We start from the raw sequence: 18,345 nt of genomic DNA on the forward strand, positions 1-18,345 counted from the left end.
CCAGCTCCCCCTCGGCCTCCGCTCTCCGTTCACGCATCCTCATTCATAACCACCCTCTCCTCTTCCACCATCACCTCTTTCCCGTCTGCGTTGTGGTGATTCCCGGCCCTGTCTGTTTTCCAAAGGGGTTATTTTTGTTTTTAATTTAGAGTCACAAACACACACAAGATGATGTCCACAAGGCTTACCAGGGCTGTAAGTTATAAACCGAGCTTGCACTTGCACTTGCACCTGCACTTTGCAGCATCCGCTGCTTCCACTTTTCCCTCACTTCAAGATCGCGATAATGGCGCGTTTCATATTCGTGAATACTTTCCAACAATGACAATGGCTGACATGTTCCCCTCTTGATTACAGCTGCCCAAGGCCTCCATTGCTACCCGCGCCGCGGGTATGCTCAGGAAGCCCATGACCCCCGCCTTCGCGCGCTTCGAGTCAACGGAGACGAACGGAAAGGTCACTGGTTCCGTCATCGGTATCGATCTTGGTATGTAGCATCACTACCACCAACAGACGAGCTCCGACATGGCTAACTCAAGTCTCCTCTCCTCCAGGTACCACCAACTCCGCCGTTGCCATCATGGAGGGCAAGGTCCCCCGCATCATTGAGAACGCCGAGGGTGCCCGTACCACCCCCTCCGTCGTCGCCTTCACTGAGGACGGTGAGCGCCTTGTTGGTGTTGCCGCTAAGCGTCAGGCTGTCGTCAACCCCGAGAACACCCTCTTTGCCACCAAGCGTCTCATCGGCCGCAAGTTCACCGACCCCGAGGTCCAGCGCGACATCAAGGAGGTTCCCTACAAGATCGTCCAGCACACCAACGGTGATGCCTGGGTTGAGGCCCGTGGCCAGAGGTACTCTCCTTCCCAGATTGGTGGTTTCATCCTCCAGAAGATGAAGGAGACTGCCGAGTCTTTCCTCAGCAAGCCCGTCAAGAACGCTGTCGTTACCGTCCCTGCCTACTTCAACGACTCTCAGCGTCAGGCCACCAAGGATGCCGGTCAGATTGCCGGCCTTAACGTCCTCCGTGTCGTCAACGAGCCTACTGCTGCCGCTCTTGCCTACGGTCTTGAGAAGGAGCAGGACCGCATTGTCGCCGTCTACGATCTTGGTGGTGGTACCTTCGATATCTCCGTCCTTGAGATCCAGAACGGTGTCTTCGAGGTCAAGTCCACCAACGGTGACACCCATCTCGGTGGTGAGGATTTCGATATCCACCTCGTCCGCCACCTCGTCCAGCAGTTCAAGAAGGAGACCGGTATCGATCTCTCTGGCGACCGCATGGCCATCCAGCGTATCCGTGAGGCCGCCGAGAAGGCCAAGATCGAGCTTTCTTCTTCCCTCCAGACCGACATCAACCTTCCCTTCATCACTGCCGACTCTTCTGGCCCCAAGCACATCAACCAGAAGCTCACCCGTGCTCAGCTCGAGGCCATGGTTGACCCCCTCATCCAGCGCACCATTGAGCCCGTCCGTAAGGCCCTGAAGGATGCCAACCTCCAGGCTAAGGAGATCCAGGAGGTCATCCTCGTTGGTGGTATGACCCGTATGCCCAAGGTTGCCGAGTCCGTCAAGAGCATCTTCGGCCGTGACCCCGCCAAGTCCGTCAACCCTGATGAGGCTGTCGCCATCGGTGCTGCCATCCAGGGTGCCGTCCTCTCCGGTGAGGTCAAGGACCTTCTCCTCCTCGATGTCACTCCCCTCTCCCTCGGTATCGAGACCCTCGGCGGCGTCTTCACTCGTCTGATCAACCGTAACACCACCATCCCCACCAAGAAGTCCCAGGTCTTCTCCACCGCTGCCGACTTCCAGACCGCCGTCGAGATTAAGGTCTTCCAAGGTGAGCGTGAGCTCGTTAAGGACAACAAGATGCTCGGCAACTTCCAGCTTGTCGGTATCCCCCCTGCCCACCGTGGTGTTCCCCAGATCGAGGTCACCTTCGACATTGACGCCGATTCCATCGTCCACGTCCACGCCAAGGACAAGTCCACCAACAAGGACCAGTCCATCACCATCGCCTCCGGCTCCGGTCTTTCTGAGGCCGAGATTGAGAAGATGGTTGAGGACTCCGAGAAGTATGCCGAGCAGGACAAGGAGCGCAAGGCTGCCATTGAGGCCGCCAACAAGGCTGATGGCGTTCTCAACGATACCGAGAAGGCCCTCAACGAGTACGCTGACCGTCTCGACAAGACCGAGGCTGATGCCATCCGTGAGAAGATCGCCAGCCTCCGCGAGTTCATCGCCAAGAGCCAGTCTGGCGAGCAGGCCATCTCTGCCGATGCCCTCAAGGAGAAGATTGACGACCTCCAGGTTGCCAGCTTGAACCTCTTCGACAAGATGCACAAGGCCCGTGCTGAGGCTGGCGAGCAGCAGCAGCAGAGCACTGAGGGCGAGAAGAAGGAGTAAATCTGAAGCCCAACAGCTTTTAGGTTTTCCTTTTCACGTTTTCTCACTATACCCACATACTTCTTTCTCCCCGGTGTCTAAGTAGCTTGGTTGGAGCGGAATGATCTCCACTGTGTATTTCTCCCTTGTACTCATATGTCATGTTTCTCTTTGAGGTCTATCATGCTGGATCTTGTGTTTAATACCGCAGAGGGCGGCGGATGGCGTTATTGAGCATCAAAACTTCCTGCGTTTTTGGGGGTTACAATAAAAAATCTTCATCTATCTTCACGACATCTTTCCATTCTACAAAAATGATGCGATGAGATGCGAAATAGGTTAACCGGTTTTTCGCATGGGCAACGGGAAGGACAAACAGGAGGTGCTGGAAAAGGGAGGCTGCCTGGGGTGCGCGTATGTGTATATATCATATTCATTGTACACGATGCACCACCCACAGGGGACAAAGTTCGAAGTAATCAACCTCCCCTCCTAACGATAAAAATGAAATTGAATAGTAAGCGTCTACCAAACAGGCTATCGTGTCATATTTACTGTGGTAGTTCTATGTGATTGTGTGATAACAGTATGCCGCTGTTATCCATTCCGTTAATCGGCCGGCCTCGAGTGTGATACGAAAGCGACATCCGGGAGCCGTTATCGGACCTACTCGTACCATACACAATCAAAGGGTTGAAGTGATCCCAATACAAACAAAAAACAGGTCAAAGGGCTGCCCAAGTCACAAGTCAGCTTAAATGCAGATGTACTCAATATATGTACATATAAAAGCCGACCATACAATTTCGAGACTTGAAACACTCGGATGAAATGAGGCAATCAGTACGCCGGTAACTACCTCTAGTGGTATATACGTCATGCCAACGACCCCGAGTTCATAGCTTGTCGCTGGGTGGATGGTACATATTGTAGGTAAATATGGTCATAGCGGCAAGATACCCAACCCCAATTGCTTGCAACATGTTCACGAGCAGACCGTCTTCTTTCACATACAACAGCCGTCATTATATTTTCAACAAAACTGCGCTGCTTCCAAAACACATCTCGTACACCGCCCCCCTAATGACAATTCTCTACCGGCCAAACCCAAACCATCCCCTCTTCTTGGGCTTCTCTTCCTCCTGAGTCTGCTCCTCCTGAACCTCCTCAGTCACTTGCTGCTGCTGCTGCTGCTGCTTCTTGTCCCCACCAGCAGGAATCTTCTCAGGATAATCAATATAATTCCACGCCACATCCAAGAAGATAGGCTTAACAGGGATCGCCTCCAAGCGGGGCGGATACACAACAATGTTCTCCAGGTTGACCTGGCCGCTGGAGGGGTAATTGGCTAGTTGGCCGATTAGGGGTTTTCCATTGCTGCTGCTGCTTCCGGCAGAAGGCTTCTTGTTCTTGTTGTGCTCGCTAATCTCCACCAGGGCGCGGGCACGCTGGAGCTCGCCGTTGAGGAGGGAGTGCAGGGTTTGGAAGTCGGCGGCAGAGACGAGGATGTTGCGGGCTGGCGAAGATTCCTCGGAGGAGGTAGAAGAAAGGATGGGCAGCGCGGACTCGGTTTGGTTGAGGGCGTGGCGGATGAGGGCGAGAGCGTTGGCGTCGTTGTGGGCTAGGGAGTGGGAGCGGGCGATTGCTAGGGACCTGGGGGGTGGGCGCGTGTTAGTTACAGGTGAAAAAAATTGGGAGATGGGGAATGGAGGAAGGAAGGAAGGGAACATACTTGAGAGCAGTAAAGTATTGCGAAGTGGCTTGCAGACGAGTGAAGAGCTCCTGGTCGTTCGCAACACCAGGCAGCTCTGTGATGGTTTCCAGACTCTGAAGAGTACCGTCATACAGAACCACCTTCTCTTTTAGCTTGGCAATCTGACGGCCGGGGGCTTCCTCCTTGGGCCTCTCGGACGCCTGCTCAGCTTCCTGAGCCTTCTTTCCTTTCTTGGACAGGTCATCAAAGGTGGCGCGCGCACCGTCAAGCTCGCCAGCGAGCACCCTGTTACGACCAATTCGCCAGCTGATCATCTCAAAATTGACGGCTGTCCTTGTGATCTGCAAGCTCTGCATGCGAGGATCGCTCTGTGTGACACCTTCTCCCCGGAGCTCGTCAATGGCCTGCTTTGTCGCATCGACAGCATCCTGGGTTGCGGCCAGAATGTCATCGTAGGCGGCGGCCTTGTCCTTGGGTGGCAGCGAGCTGGCAGAGGATAGCCTCTCGTTCAGCTTGGCCTTTGCTGTTTGTACCGAAGCCCAGGCGACGGCAATAGAAGCGTCCTCGATCTTGACCCCCCGTGAGCGCCATGTGATGGTAGTCGGTGCTCCCTCAGCGCTAGTAACGCCCGTCATGGTCACATCGCCCTGCTCCAAAACACTAGGGTTGACAGCCTTGACACGGTCCACCAAGTCATCGTCGGCTTTGGCGAACGCCTTTTTGGCAATCGAAGGAATCGGTTGGGTGCGAGGAATCTTGGCCTGGTACGCAGCATAGCGGATCGACGGGTCGATGGTATCGGTGAGGAGGTCTTTGTAGATGTCGCCCTTGGTAGAGGTCGAGAGAGCACTGTAGATCATGCGGGCAACGGCGTAGCTGACGATACAATCCTCCCAGCTCTGCTTCTCAAAGTTGGCGGCACCCCTGAGCAAGGCGGCGTAGGCGCGGGCTTCGAGGATGTCGTTAGGGCCGGCGCCGCTGACTGCGTCCTGGGAAAGCACATCTGCGAGCTTCTCGGCCGTGCGGGCACCCTTTTCGAGTCTAGAAACAATGTGTGACCTGGTCTTGCCGGTCATGCCCTTGGTGTCAGCAGCATGCGAAGCCTTCATGGACATGGCATGAGCCCATGTGCGCTCGGCGGTGAGAAGCGCAAGGTGGAGGTATCTGAGAGTAGCACACGAGACGAGGTTAGCAGGACGGCCGGCAAGCATTGCGCCACCACGACAGGCACAAGAGGGAGTCGTACTCATGGTTGTCCGAGATTTGCTCAGCGGTAATCTGGGCCTTGGGGTGGAATTTGCCTCGGCTCTTGGTCGCAATGTTGGGCTTCTTGCGGGAGTTGAGAAGCTTCCTGGAGAGTTGGGCGCGATATGTCGCATAGTCACCGTAGAGGAGGGCGTTCTCCCGGTGGGATACCACGAACTTTGTGATATCCATGGTGTTGAGGTTGGTTATGTGTAGTGGGTGTGTGTAATCAAGGTGATGCGCCCCGGTCGCAACTAGAGGGTCCTACAGAAAGGAGTTATGAAGCACCCGTTGCGCAACTTGGCGTAGGGCCGGTAGCTTCGATCAATGCCGTGGTAGTATGTAAAGAGCAGTTGGAGACGGCCTCTTTGTACGTCTGGCGGCTTGCAGTGAGTCTCGACGTCGAGGTTGAACCTGGAAAGTGTGGGGCGCGTGGGCAGCTCTCTCTCATGGAGCACCGTGTCCAGGTCCATGTTACTTGTGTTGTCCCCCAATTGCCCCGCATGGGATTGATCATCGATAGTGAGCTTCGGGCCAGCATGGAACAGCTGGCAGCAGTCGGATTTCAATGATTGGCACCCCCGACGAGATCTGAGATAGTGTGTACCTAGGGGATCCACCGGACCAGGAGAGCTCACACGGCCGTCTCACTCTCTGCACGTTGCTGGGACCGAAGCTTTTTGGTGGACGGCGGCGCGGGCGGGCTGGGCGGGCGGCCATGTCGTAGGTAGGTGAGCCCCACTTTCGCGCCGTGAAATGGTCGAATCGCGCTCAAAAATTTTGGTTGGTGCTTGCGACAGCCAGAGTCTCGTCTTTCAAGGTATTTTTTTGGCGAATTGTGACCGAGCAATCCGACAGCGTTGTTTTCTCTTACCCCGATTCGGAAGCAATCCTAGCTCTCATACGACGTAGCTTTCCGAAGCTATCACCTCCCTCCCAAACGCCCCCAGACTCTATTCCAGAACGCCCATCCCAGGTCGAACACTACCCTAACAAGGAAGACAAGCCGAGACGAGCGAGGGACAAACAAAACGAGCGCGGAACATGCCCGAGAGAGACGACCAACACCTACGACTCACACATTAACTACGCCAGCTGGCTGGGCCTCCGCCTTCCAACGCGATGCTGGAGAGGACGGCGGCGAGCCTCGAAACATGCAGCCTCCAGAGAGTTCTCCCCGTCGCCAGAACCTCGCTGAAGAGCCAGCGACAGCTACACACAGGCTTTTGGCAACATGGCGCCTCCGACCTTGAGCTCCTCGATGTCTACCAGACCCTCCTGCGAGACTCGACACCGACAACGACGCAGAACCTTGGTAGCTCGCAGACGACCAAGACCGAAAACAGAATAGAGCCCATGAAGGCGTCCATGTTCTTGCTCGACTTCCTATACCCAAGTGGAACCGCCGCTCTTCTTCGGAATATTCTCCCCATTCGACTACCATCCCTCGAATCGGCGCACAAGACTCGTAGAAATGCGACACGTTTATACAGTTCAGCGATAAATAACAACTCCGGCGCTGCGCAAGAACCGCAAGAGAAACCGCAAGCGGACGACTCGTTCATGAACGCCGACCTTTTCGAACAGTACTGGAATGAGCAGGAGAGTGGTGTCATCCAAGACAGGAGACCCCAGAAGGTTTCCAAAAAATCTGGCCCTCGGGTACTTCGGGAGCTCCTCGAGCCGTCAGAGTTCGGTCCCATGTACGAGCAGATATGGACGGCTTACAACAAGCTCGAACCCAACGAGCAGGAGGATTTCAAGAGCGATGTCATGGTCAACTTTGCGCAGTCTGGTCGGTCGGTTGATGCTTGGAGGATCCGCGAGCTGTTCGCCACCGTGCCTGTTGAGCAGTGGACGGAATCCATAATCAAAGCCGCTATCAAGGCCGGACTTGCCTTGGACGACGTGGACAATGCAAAGGCGCTATTTTCCGATGCCCTCAAAAAGAAAGGTCTTCATCAGGGACTTGACGATGTCATGGCACACGCATTCAACACCTCTTCGTGGCAGCTGGCCTTGGACATTTGGAAGTTATTTAGCAGCTTCAGGGGCTCTGAAAAGCTTACTGTCGAATTCAAGACATTGGCTTCCGTGCCCGGCTTTCGGGATAAGCTGGCCGAGTTTGTCGAATTTGTTGCGCCCAAGGTGCCAGCGACGAAGGCCAAAAAGTCCGCCAAGACCAAGTCGGTCAAGACAAAGTCTCCGGCCGATACAGAGTCTGCGCCTAGCTCAGCACTTGCAGTCGATACGGAGATCGCAGATTTCGTCAGAGTCCTTGCCAACAAATCACTACCCTTATTCTCGCCAACGGACGCAGTCGTTCTTCTTCGCCATGCTGCGGATCCATCGGCATACGAGGCTTTCATCAAGCTGGCTATCGAACAGGGCAAGACCAGAGCTGCGGCGGAGGCCTACAAGAAGTATCGTCAACTACCCAAGGCCGAGGTCCGTATTTGGGTGTTGCGCGCCATGCTCGACATCTTTTATCCTACCGACGCTGGCGGCATGGAGCTTGTCCTGAAAGATTGGTACAGCCGCTACGACGCCCTTGAGAAGCGAGTTTATCAAAAGTTCCTGGCATTCTATGCTGGCCGTGGTGATACAAAGTCGGTAACACGTCTGGCCAACGAGTACCGTAAGCACCTCCCAGCGGAAGCCGCGCGAGATATGTCACTCATCTCCAGTCTGATGCACGTGCACGCGCGCAACGGCAACCCTGAAGCGGCTCGCAAGGTGCTGGAAAACTGTTTAGAGCAGACGGGCATGGGCAAACCAAAGACGGTTCACTGGAATATCTTGCTCAATGCTTACGCAAAAGCGTCGGATTACAGTGGCTGTCTCGAGGCCTTTGAGCGTTTGGACGAGGTCGGAAAGCCGGACTCCTATTCCTATGGAACTGTGATGGGTATGGCCGCTGTGCGTGGTGACCTCTCGTTTGCTTTGGTGCTCTTCAACGCCGCGAAGGCTGACGGCATCAAGCCTGATGTGGGAATGGTGGACAGCTTAATTGAAGCTTACTGCCAGAACGATCGATTCCGTGAGGCCGAGGTCATTGTGAAGCAGACGGTGAAGAAGGGCACACTTCCCGGCAAGTATACTGTTCTCTTTAACACCCTCCTCAGTCACCACGCCAGGAGGCGAGACCTCAAGGGGTTGTATAACCTCGTGGAATACATGCACGAGAACAAGATTCCTAGCGACAATGAGACCTATAGCCATCTCTTGTACGGCTTGATGTACTGCAGACAGTCACACCACGCTCTGAACCTTTTGCGGGCTTCCGAGAAGGACAATCTTTTCAAGCCCGCACCTGAACACTACGTTCTCCTTATGGCCTCTTTCATTCACAGTCGTGAACCACATATGGCCCTCAAACTCAACGAGATATTGTCCAAGCGTCAAGAACCCGAGATGGCCGAGCGGACCACTCGTGTCATTGACGCCTTGGGCAGATGGCAGCAGCTCCCCGGCCACCAAAGGTGGCAAAAGGATCAAAAGTACTACATTACAAAGGCCATCAACCTATTCAAGCAGACCCTGCAGAAGACTGGAAAGGGTCAGCAAGAGGCTCCTCGCCCCGTGGTGAACCAATTCGCCCACGTCCTGTTCATCTTGACGCAGATCCGGGATTTCGGCACCCTCGAAGAGATCATGGATCTATACACCACTCAATTCCCATCTGCAAAGGAGCCCAGCAACTTGCCCATCCGCCTGCTCAACAATATGATGCTCGCCGACTACCATGAGCGCAAGTTCGACCGAGTCAGAGAGATCTGGACTCACGTTCTCAGGAAGACGACATTACAAGCCTTCGGTGAAGTCGCCGAGGAGCCACGGGAGATGGGTGCTGAGGGCGCGGAAACACCAGCTCAACATCTTGTCGGCCCTTACAAGTGGATCCTGTGTGACCCCATCAAGACGATGCAACGCGTCTTTTACGACGAGAACGACGCCGACGGGCTCATGGCATTCGTCAAGGACGTCCGCAGCCGTGGCTTCGAGCTCGACAGCAAGAACTGGAACTACTACGTCCAATCGCTTGCGCGCATGAACCGTTACCGCGAGGCCTTCGGCGAGTGCGAGGCGCGTCTCATGCCCAACTGGACAGGCTGGTACCGGGTTCGCGCGCGGTCTGCCACGAAGAACCAGCTGCCGCTCGAGCTCCGTCGTCTCGGCTCGTTCCCTCAACGCCCAAGACCCATCTCGCACACCTTGATCATCATGGCCAAGAAGTACATGGACTTGGAGAACTTGGCCAACTGGCAGAAGGAGGCAGCCAATCAGCTGGAGTGGGTAAATGCGGAGTGCCCGCTTACCATCAAGGCCGTCAAGACCATGATCAGAGCGGACTCGGACTTGGAGAAGAGCGTCTTCAACGAGACCGAGGACGTGCTGGCGACGGAAGAGGGGTACGCTGAGAGATATGAGGAGGAGGAGAACTGGTCAGAGATGGCGAAGGGGGAGTTGAGGGAGACGGCGAAGAGAGAGCAGGCGTTTGCGAACCAGCTCATGTCGAAACGTATAGTATAAACAGACACTTACCTTGTATAAAGATCTTTGAAGAAGTTGAGCATGGGACGGAGTCTAGATATCACGGGCTTGAACTTTTTTTGCATAATTGCTTGGCCTGCATGGTTATCTTGTTGTTTGGGATATGGGCGATGAAGTACATAGACTATTGGCTCTGGTAGAAAAAATGGGATGGGCAGGAAAAGTGCATGGTCGGCTAGAAAAAGCCTCTTGTAGGGCACGGAGTCAGACGCGTTATTGAGGTAGAGGCACTGGGTGAAGTGCTTGGAAGGTCGTCTTCTAACTAGACAAGATATAACATGGCGAACAAGTAAAGCAAAGTGAACATGGGCAATATGGTACATGGTTATTTTATGCTACCATGCTAACTAGGGGTTCGTTCTTCCTATCTATGATATGATATGCTTTTCCCTCTTCGTTTCTTGTCTAGTTCCACCATCTGCCATCCCCTCCTCATGTCTATCAAAAGTATGAAAAGCGAGACTGGCCTAAAACGAAAACGAGACCGTTCAAAACAGCATGTAATTAAGGTAACCTCTCTACTGCTCCTCCCTCTCCAACCCATCAACCTTCCTCCTCAACTTCTCCATCAATTCCGCCATCCTCATCGAACACTCCGTCGTCCTCGGCAACTCATGTCCGCCCCCATGATCAAACCTCTCGTTCATCCCGCCCTCAAACATCTGCGCCAGCTGGACACTGGCCGGCCACCTAGGATCCTTTCCACCATACACATGCACAGTCGGCACGATCTCTCCCAGATTCCCCACCGCCATCCGCATTCTTTCGTCGGTAAAATCCAACCCAAACACATCTTCCGGATCTACCTCCTTCTTCGAAGTCGGATCATGCATCAAGTCCCCGACCTCATCCCACAGCCCCTCCCCGCGTTTAATTGTATCAGGATTATCCGCCTTGAACTTCAATTGCTCCGTACGCTTGTGAAGCAAGGCAGCAGTGGCATTGTGCACCTTCCACGCCTTTTCCGTCACGTCCACTCCCAGGTCTTGCAGGACATGGAGGCTAGGGCCCCCGCAGATGAACATGGCCCCCTTGAAGGGCAACTCGAATTTCTCACCAGCTGGTCGGGTCAGCTTGTGTTCCTGGTAGCGGTAGAGGATGTAGGACATGAGCAAGGTGCAGCCCTGGGAGAAACCCATGACTAGGTCGAAGGGACCTTCTTCGGAAGAAAGAAGTTCTTCCAGATGGTCGTGCGAGGTCCGGATCTCAGAGATGTTGGAGGATTGGACCGGCCACCAGCCGTAGAATTTGGGGACTTGGTTCCAAATGCTGTCCACGCCGACGGTCGGGGCCGAAGGCAGGGGTGCGTTGGGGAAGGTGAAGGTATATGTTTCTTTGGGGAGTTTGAAGCGGAATGCGGCTGTTTGGGTTGATTGTGTGTTAGAGTTGGTACAGGTGGTGAAGAGGAAGGGAATGGGGAGGAGGGGGGAGGAGGAGGAGGAAAACTCACCTGTCTGTGATCGAAAGATTTCACCGCTGGTGCCGTAGCCGTGGAGGGCTAAGACCCGGGTCATCTTAGGCTTTTCTTCTTGCATTACGGAACCCATAGTGCCAAATGCTATAACTTGCGTCTAAGTCTTCTTGTGTTGGTTTGTTTCTAGCTTCGGGGCTGAATTCTTATTGCTGTAAATCCAAGTTGAATGGCGAGATGGGAGAAGTGGAAATAAATGTCTGAAGAGAGGAGTTGTGAGAACCAAAGAAGCGAGATGATGCAGTCCTTCACTTAAGAAGACAAAGCAGGAACAAGTATTTCTCAAGCTAACTTGATAACCACAGCTTTTAATATGTTTTGACGGGAAAGTATCATCCAACTTTTTTCCTGTTTACTTTGGGTACTGCGGTCCACGTTCCGGCAATCACAACTCGGTACTCCGGGGATTCGTTGGAGGAAGTCCGATGGGTGAGCGTAAGATCAAGCTCGCCTGGAACGGTTTCCGAGCCGAGTGTAAGAGGCACGGCTGGTCCAGACCGAAATATTTCCGAGTGTCAATGGCGCCTTCTCTGCTCATTAGTTCCAGTCCACCTTGATTTGTCGTCACGTTGAGGTGGAAAGTGGGAGATGATACTTTAAAGTTTCTAGTCCTTCTGCATCAACATGTCGATTCCGCATCGCGTACTTGAGCCGATTCGTTGCATGTCTGCAGCTGTAAAGCTATTATACTCTGTCTCAGATCTGACTCTGCTATGAGGTACTTCAGCTGGATACAAAGAAGCCACCAATAAAACCATTGCACACACGCACATTGCTCCTACTTCACGCCATTCCATGCATACTTCCCATGCCATGATTGTATGCCAGGGTTGCTTCCGCATGTTAGTTGAGTCTTGGATGACAGGAAGCTGCAGTCTACAGCTGGATGTTGTGTAACAAGGAATGATTACATACATATTTGAGATGTTGACATTGTTCTGACAGAAAACTTTTGATGGCGCTTTTCCCCAGCAGTTCAATCCCAGTTAAATGCTCAAATGCCCTTGTCACCAACTTCTTTTCACATGTTTCGGGTACGTTAGCCCTCCGGCTTGTCATATTCTGCATTGCTGATCTTCTCACGGTCATGTTGATCGGTAAGCATCCCGATCGGAACCATATCTGATACCTGGACCGTCCGATCGGAATCCGAATTTTTCGTTGTCTTCGAGATCTGGGTGAAAACTCATCTCCTCGGATGAATACTCTACATCAACCGCATTGTTGGGAGCTATCAGTTGAACAACCTAACCAATCACTCCTTCTCTTCTACCTTCTCCTTCCACGAACGGTTTCCTCCCTCCCCCTCTCCCTCTCCCTCGTCCTTTCCCTTCTTCTTTCCTCTCCACCAGTGTCTCTCTCCCTCTCTTCACGACTCTCCCTTCTTCCCCTCTCAATCTTCCCCGCCTTTTCTTCCTTCCCACCCGTTCCCTTTCCATCATCGACCTGCCCCTTCTCCCATTTTTCGTAATCCCTCACCATCCCCTTTGCAACTCTCTTGACACTTTCCTTTCTCCCACTCCGTCCCCCTTTCTGTCGCCCTTCCCCCTTTTCATCCCCACCATCACCATTATTACCACCAGCCAAACCTTCCTCCAAGATCCCTCCCACCAACCCCGCCACCCCCCTCTGCACCACCTGCTTAACCACATGATGCCTCAACCCGCCCTTCCGCATCAGCTTCGGATGGCGCCTCTGCTCATGCTCAATCAACCCGTCCACGACCGCGGCGCCGAGAGCTGCTGCAGCGATTTTGGAGCCTGATTGTGCGGAGAAAAGCGGGGTGGAGGGCGAGTCCTTGCGGAGTTTGAGAGCGGTGGCGGCGCCGGCTTCGAGAGCGCGGGAGGCGGCTTTGAGGAGGGAGGCGGTCTTGGGGGAGGATTTGAGGGTTGCGAGGTTGAGCGAGGGACGGCGGGACTGGTGATGGTAAGAAGTGGACGGAGGGTTGGAGTGTGCGCGGCGGTGGTAGGATCGGGGGTAGTTGTTGTGGTATGTGTCTTCTTCCCGCTCGTCGTCGGTGTAGTTGAGGTGGTGATAGGGTGTTGTGCGGAATCTTCGACGTGGACGGGGATAGTAAACGTCGTGAATAACTGAACCTCTATGTGGAGGTGTTGGTGACCGGTTGACGCGGCGTCGGCGGGTGCGAGGAGAGATAGCTGTTTCGGAGTCTGATGTTTCATGATCTGGTTCTCGCCTCGGTCTTGATCGTATGGGTTCTCTTCGGTGATGACCTGTTCCGTGGCCTGGTCGCACTGACTGGCGACGACTTCGATCCACTGGTGAGCGTGTACGCGGCGAGAGAGTGCCAATGGTAGATGGTCGTCTTGTTCTGCCTCGTGAACGAGTAGAGCGTGCATCTTCATCATGCCCGTCTTTTTGTTTTATTGGCATGGCATCCCCTGCTTCCAGGTCCAAATCCCATTGACTCTTTTCTTCATCCTTGTCCCTGTTCGGATCAAGAGGGTGTGTGAGGTAATAAACATCCCGGGGGTCGAATTCCGATTCAGGATCATCTTTATGGTCTTCATCTATGGTCGAGAAGCGTGAATCGCTGATGATTGACGTACTTCTTTGGCTCTCTCTTCGGCGATGTGTCAACGCCGGGGAGGACTGTCGCCGGTGACTTCGATAACTCTTCCCGTCATCGTGTCGAGAACTTATCTCTGAACGAGGACGGTGGGCGGGATCGGGAGGACAAGACTCGCTTGGTCGTCTTGTGAGACGATGCATCTTTAAGGGTGACTGTAGCCGAACGACGTGTTGATATACAGTTCTCGGTAGATATTATGAAAGTGGTGAGTATATTTTCAAGTTGGTCCAAGAATAATAATGCTCTGGTTAAAACACTCTAATAGCCTAGATATGAATAGAAAACGAGGATGTAGCTGAGGTATTGTCGTACCAAGTCAACGACGGATTCGTGCAAAGTTTAAGGTCTGTGGATCACCGTGTTGTTATCTGTTCTATGAAGAGCTTTGCCAGGTCACAGAGGTCAACAACAAATTACCCTTCTTCCTTCCCCCATTAACCCAAGCAGCCCTCCCAGAGACCGACTATGGCTTTATGTACCTGCAGTAGCTGAGCACAAGTCGGGCATCCATCCGTCCATCCCTCCGTCCACCATACTACCCATCCGTCCCTCCCACTCAGATGGGGCTCCTTTGCACATTAGCATCATACCAAGAAACAACCTTTGACCAAACAGACCCGTTGCTGAGCTGGTATCTCGGCACGTCACAGTGCATCAAGTCATATGAGAGGCAATTGGCTTGTCCCAGATGTTTGGTATAAGTGTGGTAACGCGGTAGGTTCTAGACCTTTCCTCCAGTCCCGGACTACCGAGCCCGTGTAACAGTCTCACTTGTGTACTTGTACCTCATCACCACGGCACTAGCTTGGTGATTATGCCTCGTATTGGTCGTTTGTACCTCTGTGTGCTGGATTTTGTATGGCATGGACCGTTGGGGTCGATATTATTGTGCAGTGTGGTGGTACGTATCTTTGGAAGCTCTCGTGAGGTACAGACCGGTTGGAGGTGATTGATTTACTCGATATTGCGCCTAGAACAAGGAACCTCGATGTGGTTCGGCTTGCCAGCGAGCGTATCTTTACCGGTTGTTGTACAAAATAGTCAAGGTGTCTAACCACTTTCTGTTCTTGTGCGCTCTAGGTGTTTGATCGTCGTAATAGGAGGTGAAAGGCATGGACATGGAATGATGTGAATAAGGGCTGGTTCCACAACCGTATTAATCGAATGTTTCTCTTCCTCAATCAAAAGACGCGCAGCTACTGGTAACATGTGTTCACCGTGGTCTCGTCTGTCTAACAGTAAGTACACATGTTTGCGACGTATTGACATCACCAGAAGGCCCAAGTCCCGCTTCGTGATCTTGACCGAACCCCGGATTTCCCCGGTCTTGAACACAACCGAGAACCTTTTTCTTTTCCGGATCTTACCTACCCACAGGTACGACTTGCGCCAAATGTGAACTTGCGTCATCTGATACCTAATTGTAAAACATTCACAGCGCTGCCTATTTCCAATTTCCTTTCCATTTTCCCCCAGATGAAGGGAAACGAGCAGTGCTCACTTCGCTGCCTCACCCGACAGAGACTTTCCGTCATCTTTCTGCTCTACATAGACAACCTTTGGGTAGGCACGTGAGAGACGCTCTGGACGGGCGGTTCCAACTGTCAGACCTTGAAAAAGGCTCGAGTCATAGCTGCTGTGAGCAGAAGCAAACGTTTCATCCCCAAAGTTGCTCACGATGACTATGTCGTCTGCGTTCAGTTCCCCTTGATGTGAGAGTGCAGGTAGTTGTGGCTTGTCCAATTCGAATGGCGAGGGAATGGGAAGATCATGCTCGCTGGCATATAAGTGCGAGAGGCTTTCTTCATGCTGAGGGATTTGTTGGTCGGGCTCTTCAACCTGCAAGTTGAATTTCTGATTTAGTCCCTGTTGCTCCGATTGCAGTTCACGGATTGACGTTCTGTGGAGGCTATCCTTCTCAGGGGTGTTGACCGGTGGGGCCATGGATTGGTGTCCGTCAAAGGGCGAGTGTCGTTGCTGACTCCGTTCGGATTCCTTTGACTTCCGTGAATATGCTCCATCCTCGACTATGGTCCTGTCATCCCTGAAACTGCTGGACCCGCTGATTTGTACTCCTGACCGGAATGTGTTTGTGGGCTCCAGAGTTCTTTGAGGGCCATGGAGGTCGTTCAGCTCGTTTCCCAGGTTGAGAAACTCCCGCCTCTGCCGCCGTGTGTAAAAAAACAAAGCCAGCCCTGCAATTGCTAGCAGTCCAAGAACGGTCGACACAGTACCAGCGATGGCCTCCGCTGGAAAGCTGTTGACGGGCACTTGAACGGGGTAACCTATGGCATAGACAACGTCGAAGACGACAACGGTGGGGTTGGCCCCGTTGGATGATACTGTATTCGCATTCGTGATGGGAGGCGGTGTCATTGCTGCCTGGAGGACACTAAAGCACGGTGTCTGGCCTCCTAGGTCAGTCGTCCATGGGGTGTAACCGCTACGGAGTCATGGTCAGCATGATACCAGTCTGAGTTACGTTTCTCAAATGCAGGTGGTGCCTACCTGGGGCAGCAACTGGCTGAGATCGAGTAGTAGTCGGCGGGGCAGCGTTCTAGGACCGCCTGTTCAGAATCGGAGGTTTCAGGATACACGTCATTGAACCCTATTTCCACCGATGATTGCGGCTGGAACGGGCAGCAGTCTTGCCTGGTGTTTACGCAACCAACAAAGGGCGCGTAAACCGCAGATGGTCCCAAATTAAGTAAGGTGTACTCGGGCGTCGCGCATGTCTCTGTTAACAAACCTGCGCCAGGCTCATGCGTGACCGCGACACTACCATCTGGAGACGAGGTGACCACAATTGAGGGTTGTTCCATCGTCACTGTTGCCCCTACAGTGGTTGGTGATCTGTAATGAGGTGTCAGTTCAAGAATCACACTGGCGTCAATTTGGCAGGGACGTACACGCTGGCCATGGTGTAATCCTCCGTGGAAAAGTGATGGGACGCTGGAAAAGCCAGAGGTAAAATTCGTTTCCTTCAACTCGATCAGAAGCTGTTTTACACTCCTCCTCGAGACGCTCACGGTCAGAATCTTTAGGGTCTGGCGCAACAACGGAGGAGGATCTTGCAATGGTGATCTCTGTGACGCGGGGTTGTGAAAAGGAAGACGACCACGAAACGGCAGAAATTTTCGAAAACTGTTGGGACTTGGGATGATTTGGGATGAAAAACTGCAATGCTGCAGCACTCGTGAGAACCTGAACGCCGCCCAGGTACTGATAAACCCCTCCTTCCAAAGCTGTGGTGGAACTAAAATGTGAAGGCAAACATGGGCCGTGACCAATATCTCGTTTTCATGCTCCTTTCTGTGAGGATATGCCTGGAGTTCCATCTGTTGATCGATGCTGCATTACGAGATCACGGCCGCCTTGATGTTTGCCGAGCGGACGTGCGGCCTTGATGGAGCATCCCAACCCGAGGATACCCAGATGCATGGCATCTCGGGACCTGGATCTGTCAAGAAGGTTAATGTCAGTGTACTCTCTGTCGAACCCCGAGCCTTGCACGCCATCTTAAAAATCAGGTTCATGATACCAGGTCTCGAGCGACTCATGAGTTTACTATACCCATGTGAGATGTTGAGGACTTTGCTCTTCGGATTTGCCTTCTGCCGAAACAGGCGACCTCGACGACGGCGAGCGATGGTCAGAATTACACAAACACGGACAGCCCAGTACCGCTCGTCGTGGCTGGAAAAAGACCATCACGAAATTGTGGTAGGGATTACAACGACTTGGAAACATATCGGCCAGAGTCCACCAGAAATTCTGTCATGCCTCGAATTTGTGGTTCAAGGGTATAATCAAGACGCTTGGGCGCTTCCAAGAGTATACCCAAGGTGTGATTTACTGACCGTGACGTGGTCGGTTTATTCTTATGATCGTTTGAACGGGTTGGAGGCACACAGTCCTCCTTGAGATGATGATCCCTCTCAAAGGAGGATATGTACCTCATAATTCATGTTTGGAAGACTGGGGCAATGGGTGAAACGGGAAAAGAAGCATACGAACATAAGTGTACAAGTGATGACCGTCATGAGGCTCTTCCTTCCCATTGCCCACTTGACAAGGCGAAGCTCTGATCGATGTAGCAGATGGCCAAATGTGAAGAAAGGAATTAAAATAAAAACAACTCGTATTGTCTCCCAGCAGTGATTTATACGTGGCTTGAGCTGGGATCACACTGCGTGAACACAGAGGGCACAAGCCCATTTGTGCCGATATCAATCAAGAGAAAGATCGGAACGAGTTAAAGAGTGACGAAGGTGATGGAGATAGGTGCCAACGGTAAGAGAATCGGGAAGAGTTGGAATCTATGAACGGGAGGGTGTGGAGCTACCTAATCTAGAATAAGTCTTGGAAGAGGTCTGTGCAGGTGGTCA

At 53.0% G+C, this 18,345-nt stretch overlaps 6 protein-coding genes across 6 annotated transcripts; 2 read left to right on the forward strand and 4 right to left on the reverse strand.

The window, feature by feature from the left end:
* The first annotated feature begins 61 nt into the window (after positions 1–61).
* On the forward strand, positions 62–2,557 carry B0T23DRAFT_224936 (heat shock 70 kDa protein, mitochondrial precursor). Its single transcript, XM_062833794.1, has 3 exons — positions 62–195; positions 358–487; positions 555–2,557. Exons 1-3 carry the CDS (start codon positions 169–171, stop codon positions 2,402–2,404), a joined length of 2,007 nt encoding a protein of 668 aa, XP_062690343.1. The 5' UTR covers positions 62–168; the 3' UTR covers positions 2,405–2,557.
* Positions 2,558–3,061: 504 nt separating this feature from the next.
* Positions 3,062–6,025, reverse strand: B0T23DRAFT_344792 (uncharacterized protein). Its single transcript, XM_062835947.1, has 3 exons — positions 5,344–6,025; positions 4,116–5,261; positions 3,062–4,036 (listed from the first exon to the last, which is right to left on the reverse strand). The coding sequence occupies exons 1-3, from the start codon at positions 5,532–5,534 to the stop codon at positions 3,478–3,480; spliced, it is 1,896 nt and encodes a 631-aa protein (XP_062690344.1). The 5' UTR covers positions 5,535–6,025; the 3' UTR covers positions 3,062–3,477.
* A 176-nt stretch (positions 6,026–6,201) lies between these two features.
* B0T23DRAFT_387572 (uncharacterized protein) lies at positions 6,202–10,217 on the forward strand. Its single transcript, XM_062837691.1, has one exon. It carries the CDS (start codon positions 6,465–6,467, stop codon positions 9,873–9,875), a length of 3,411 nt encoding a protein of 1,136 aa, XP_062690345.1. The 5' UTR covers positions 6,202–6,464; the 3' UTR covers positions 9,876–10,217.
* Positions 10,218–10,409: 192 nt separating this feature from the next.
* B0T23DRAFT_224959 (serine hydrolase-domain-containing protein) lies at positions 10,410–11,687 on the reverse strand. The gene is made up of 2 exons (XM_062833795.1): positions 11,347–11,687; positions 10,410–11,256 (listed from the first exon to the last, which is right to left on the reverse strand). The coding sequence occupies exons 1-2, from the start codon at positions 11,441–11,443 to the stop codon at positions 10,415–10,417; spliced, it is 939 nt and encodes a 312-aa protein (XP_062690346.1). The 5' UTR covers positions 11,444–11,687; the 3' UTR covers positions 10,410–10,414.
* Positions 11,688–12,636: 949 nt separating this feature from the next.
* B0T23DRAFT_422944 (uncharacterized protein) lies at positions 12,637–14,097 on the reverse strand (the record flags this gene model as incomplete). The annotated part of the gene is made up of 2 exons (XM_062839813.1): positions 12,637–13,895; positions 13,935–14,097. 2 exons carry the CDS (start codon positions 14,095–14,097, stop codon positions 12,637–12,639), a joined length of 1,422 nt encoding a protein of 473 aa, XP_062690347.1.
* A 1,308-nt stretch (positions 14,098–15,405) lies between these two features.
* B0T23DRAFT_224977 (uncharacterized protein) lies at positions 15,406–17,099 on the reverse strand. The gene is made up of 3 exons (XM_062833796.1): positions 16,867–17,099; positions 16,466–16,810; positions 15,406–16,400 (listed from the first exon to the last, which is right to left on the reverse strand). Exons 1-3 carry the CDS (start codon positions 16,875–16,877, stop codon positions 15,455–15,457), a joined length of 1,302 nt encoding a protein of 433 aa, XP_062690348.1. The 5' UTR covers positions 16,878–17,099; the 3' UTR covers positions 15,406–15,454.
* Positions 17,100–18,345: the final 1,246 nt, after the last annotated feature.

Source organism: Neurospora hispaniola (assembly GCF_033458365.1).
Source record: "Neurospora hispaniola strain FGSC 10403 chromosome Unknown B0T23scaffold_7, whole genome shotgun sequence".
Lineage (NCBI taxonomy): Eukaryota > Fungi > Ascomycota > Sordariomycetes > Sordariales > Sordariaceae > Neurospora > Neurospora hispaniola.